Source organism: Coenobita brevimanus, chromosome 73, assembly GCF_032717465.1.
Source record: "Coenobita brevimanus isolate Jiangsu-jjx chromosome 73, ASM3271746v2, whole genome shotgun sequence".
Taxonomy (NCBI): Eukaryota; Metazoa; Arthropoda; class Malacostraca; order Decapoda; family Coenobitidae; genus Coenobita; species Coenobita brevimanus.
The window spans coordinates 1709839-1714838 of record NC_137026.1 but is presented as its reverse complement, the minus strand read 5'-3'; the positions used below and the strand labels follow the sequence as shown (position 1 = coordinate 1714838).

The 5000-nt window shown below is 41.6% G+C and overlaps 1 protein-coding gene across 1 annotated transcript in view; it reads left to right on the top strand.

Annotated features, from left to right (window-relative positions):
- Nucleotides 1-5000, top strand: part of LOC145407410 (cytochrome P450 3A8-like) — a 17799-nt gene that overhangs the window by 638 nt on the left and 12161 nt on the right. Inside the window, exon 1 of the mRNA XM_080278340.1 lies at nucleotides 1-391. This exon is cut by the window's left edge and continues 638 nt beyond it. Coding sequence (XP_080134466.1) covers nucleotides 1-391 — 391 coding nt within the window. The remainder of the gene's footprint in view (nucleotides 392-5000) is intronic.

Here is a 5000-nt window from a genome sequence, read left to right as displayed (position 1 = left end):
TTACATCCCCTTCTTCGCCCGCATGATGAGCTTCGTCAGTAACAGGCTGGCTGTGTCCGGCCGCATGACTCAGATGATAATTAAGCACCTAAAGACAGTGATCAGGCTGCGACGTAAGGACCTGACCACAAAATACGTCGATGTGTTGCAGTTGATGCTCGAGGCGGCTCAGACGCGACAAGACAACCCTGCGGAGGAGGGCGCTGGATCCCTGAAGGAGCGACCCAAGCAAACCTTACTCACCGACGAGGAAATCATCGCCAATGCCTGGGTTTTCCTCCTGGGTGGGTTTGAGACGACAGCCAGTGCCCTCACCTACACCACCTACCTGCTGGCCACACACCCGCACGTGCAGCAACAACTCTACCAGGAAATTGATCTTGTTTCCCAGGTGAGTGCCATGCCAGAAACCATCCCACCACCTCAAGATAAGTTTCAAAATTCTGTCTGTCTCTCTATATACCTAGGCTGCTTCCCCTAAAGACGTGGAGGTAGCCGAGACAGGACGACACACTCCCAATTTACTCATCCACGCACACACATCCATTCGTATCTCAGCCCCAAAATTAGGATGAGTTAATCTGTTAGGTTAGGTTGGGATGGGTTGAGAAAAAAAGTGGAAGAATATGGAAGAAAAATGACCTCGAGAAAATCAAATATGGCGCGTAGTGGTGAAAAATAATGCATATATAGCGAAAAATCTGCCACCAGGAGGCCTCTATATACTGAATACAGCTTAGGATCGTATATATAGTGAAACCTGAAGTCGTATAGCGAAATCCAGACCTCAAAAAATTTAAATACGATTTTTGAATTACGTGGGAATGACGGAAGGTGCGTGGCCTTCCTGTTTGGCTGCTGACCGCGTTCTGTAATATGGGATGCAGGCTAATCAGACCTAAAAACCACATGCGTGACATAAATGGCCTTCAGTAATTAGGGGTTTGCAATTCCACTTTACGATTTTAAGGAATTATCTACCTATCTGTCTGTCTATTGCCAGACGCCTTAATCCCGTAAGGGGTGGCCACAAACAAATCGCCTCCATGTCGCCCTGTCCCCCGCCATTTCCCTGCCCTGCTCCCAGCTCACAACCCCCTCTCTCTTATACCTCTCCATTCCATTCATCCATCTCATCCTTGGCCTCCCTCTCCCTCTTCCCCCCCTCCACCTCACTCACATACACTCTCCTCGTTAGTCTCTCACTCTCCATCCTCTCCACATGTCCAAACCACCTCCGTGTGTTTCTCCTAACGCTTCCTATCAATTCCACTTTACGATTTAAGGAATTATAATAACAAAGTATTTTAAACCAAGCAAACAGTGTACGGAGACTGTGAAGCAAGCCAATGATCTAACAGGATTCATTGGTAGAGCGTTGAAATATAAGTCAGGTATCATCCTCACCTTGTATAATTCTCTAGTTCGCCCACACTTAGAGTATTGTGTCCAGTTCTGGTTGCCTTATTACAAAAAAGATATAAACTTGAAAGAGTACAACGAAGGATGACCAAAATGATGCCTACAATAGAATGTGATAGGAAGCGTTAAGAGAAACACTGAGGGGGTTTGGCCATGTGGAGAGGATGGAGAGTGAGAGACTGGCGAGGAAAGTGTATGTGAGTGGGGTGGAGAGGGAGAGAGGGAGGGAAGGCCAAGGATGAGATGGAGGGATGGAGTGGAGAGGTATATGAGAGAGGGGGATGTGAGCTGGGAGCAGGGCAGTGACATGGCGGGGGACAGGGTGACGTAGAGGCGATTTGTTTGTGGCCACCCCGTATGGGATTAAGGCGTCTGGCAATAGATAGATAGATAAAGAAGCAAACCATGCGAGGAGCGTCTAAAAGCCCTGCATCTCTTTACCCTAACCAAACACAGATACAAAATTAAATTCAAGTATTTCAAATATTCAAAGGACACGATAACATGGCCGTCGAAAAATACTTCACAGCTGATCACTCGAATTAATCTAGAGGCAACGGGCATAAAATAATTGGCAGACGATTCCAGTCACATGAAGCTAAGCATTTCTTCTTTAACGGAGTTGTAAATATCTATCTATCTATCTATTTATCTATTGCCAGACGCCATAATCCCGTAAGGGGTGGCCACGGACTTTGAGTTATTTGTTTTACGGGGAGGGGCACTAACCCTCCACCAACCCACTTATTGACACGTAGGGAGCACGTATAGTTTGTTTATATGATTACCACCCAGCGTTGTAAATGGTTTCCTGGCTTACAGGGAACCATTAGGCTTGTCACTCAATGTAAAGCCACCTGTAACGGAAAGAAAAGCAATAAGAAGTGACAGGAAAGATGGGAGAAATAGGAAGAGAGGAGGACAGGCACAGAAAAAGAATGATAAAGACTAGTTGAAAATGTATGGAACAAATTGCCCTCCAATGTAGTGAACTATGAGCTTCGAGAATCGTCTGTCTTCCATCCCTCAGCTTAATATGTTTACTCATGAATAACCCATTTCTGTATATCATCATCATCATCATCATCATCATCATCATCCGGACCTCCTTTCCCACTCTAGGACAAAGTGAGGAGTATATAGCAATGTCCAGACAGCCCAGATTTGCCTAATCCAGTGGGCCACGCTTCCATACACTCATCATTCAAGCCCCCGGAATCCTGGCTCCATCGTGTACGCCAAAAACATTCACCACGTTCTGTAGCTTCACACAAACATCTGTATATATATAAGCTTCTGTATATATATATAATTTTTTTCAGAGACTAGATGATATAACTCGCAGAAAAGCACTGATATATTTTGTCTTTCTCTTCGGGTACATTGTTTAGATTTGAATTTCCTTTCTCTCTCTCCTATGAAATTTCCATGGCAGTTTTTATATGCTGTATGTTGGTCCTTCTCACTATTTCCTGCCGGCTTCGACTGGACGGTTTGGTGTGTGTGTGTGTGTGTGTGTGTGTGTGTGTGTGTGTGTGTGTGTGTGTGTGTGTGTGTGTGGGAGGGGGGGGAGCCTTCCTGCTTTTCTATCCTTGTCTTTAACTGATAGAATAGTTTGGATAGTTATAGCCTTTCCTACACCAGTCACTCCTTTCTACAAAACGATATTAACCAGCCACATCCAGAATAAATCGCTAAGATACAGGTGTTAGGGAGCCTCCTTACCCAACGAGGATATAGGTCAGAGGTAGATGAGTAGAATTTAAAGACACGTGTGTGCTGGGCCACGTGAGGCCTTAACACCTCTTCCTAGGCGATTTATTTTGTTAACACCTCTTCCTAGGCGATTTATTTTGCTGACACCTCCTCCTAGGCGATTTATTTTCCTAACACCTCTTCCTAGGCGATTTATTTTCCTAACACCTCTACCTCGCCTATTTATTTTGCTAACACCTCTTCCTAGGCGATTTATTTTCCTAACACCTCTTCCTAGGCGATTTATTTTCCTAACACCTCTTCCTAGGCGATTTATTTTCCTAACACCTCTTCCTAGGCGATTTATTTTCCTAACACCTCTTCCTAGGCGATTTATTTTCCTAACACCTCTTCCTAGGCGATTTATTTTCCTAACACCTCTTCCTAGGCGATTTATTTTCCTAACACCTCTTCCTAGGCGATTTATTTTCCTAACACCTCTTCCTAGGCTATTAATTTTGCTAACACCTCTTCCTAGGCGATTTATTTTTGGATATGGCTGGTTTAATATCTTTCCGTAGGTTATTTATGCAGAGTATGGCGATATTAGAATGATTTATAACACAAAAGAGGACCGTACGTTGTAGTAAGCAAAATAAATCGCTTAGGAAAAGGTGTTACGGAGCTTTCTTAACCCAGAGTACTGATAAACGTTGCCGCCATCACCAAATAATAGTTCTATTGCCATTATTATTATTATTATTATTATTATTATTATTATTATTATTATTTTTATCATTATTATTATTATTTTTATTATTATTATTATTATTATTATTATTATTATTATTATTATTATTGTTGTTGTTATTGTTGTTGTTGTTGTTGTTATCATTATTTACTATTATTATTATTATTATTATTATTATTTTTATTTTTATCATTATCATTATTATTATTATTATTATTTTTATTATTATTATTATTTATTTATTATTATTATTTATTTATTATTATTATTATTATTATTATTTTTATCATTATTATTATTATTTTTATTATTATTAATATTATTATTATTATTATTATTATTTTTATTATTATTATTATTATTATTATTATTATTATTATTACTACTACTTAGGCTATATATATATTACTATACTCTCTTCACTTTAATTTGGCCCAAAATTGCCATCTCACCATCTTGAATGCGGAGTTGTAACAATGGATTATCACTAGAATGTGGTGCTAGTCACGAAGAAGTGCCATGGAAAGATTGTAGAGGTGTGTGTGTGTGTGTGTGTGTGTGTGTGTGTGTGTGTGTGTGTGTGTGTGTGTGTGTGTGTGTGTGTGTGTGTGTGTGAGAGAGAGAGAGAGAGAGAGAGAGAGAGTTTGTGTGTGTGTGTGTGTGTGTGTGTGTGTGTGTGTGTGTGTGTGTGTGTGTGTGTGTGTGTGTGTGTGTGTGTGTGTGTGTGTGTGTGTGTGTGTGTGTGTGTGTGTGTGTGTGACTGTTATCAAGTAAGGAGACAACGAGATAAGAGGTGACTGATTAGAGTAACAGCCGGTATCAAAAGTAGTGCCAAGGAACAGTAAGGGGGGGGCACTTGGGTCAGAGGGGGGGGGTCAAAAGTACTCACAAGAATCGGGTAACATAACTCTTGCGTCCTCCTGTACCTTCTCCCTCACAGACACGCATAATGGTTTCCTGTAAGCCGGGAAACCATTTACAACGCTGGGTGGTAACCATATAACCAACCCACACGTGTTCCTTACGTGTCAACAAGTGGGCTGGTGGAGGGTTAGTGCCCCTCCCCGTAAAACAACTAAAATAACTAACTCAAAGACAAACAGCCACCCCTTATGGGATTATGGCGTCTGGC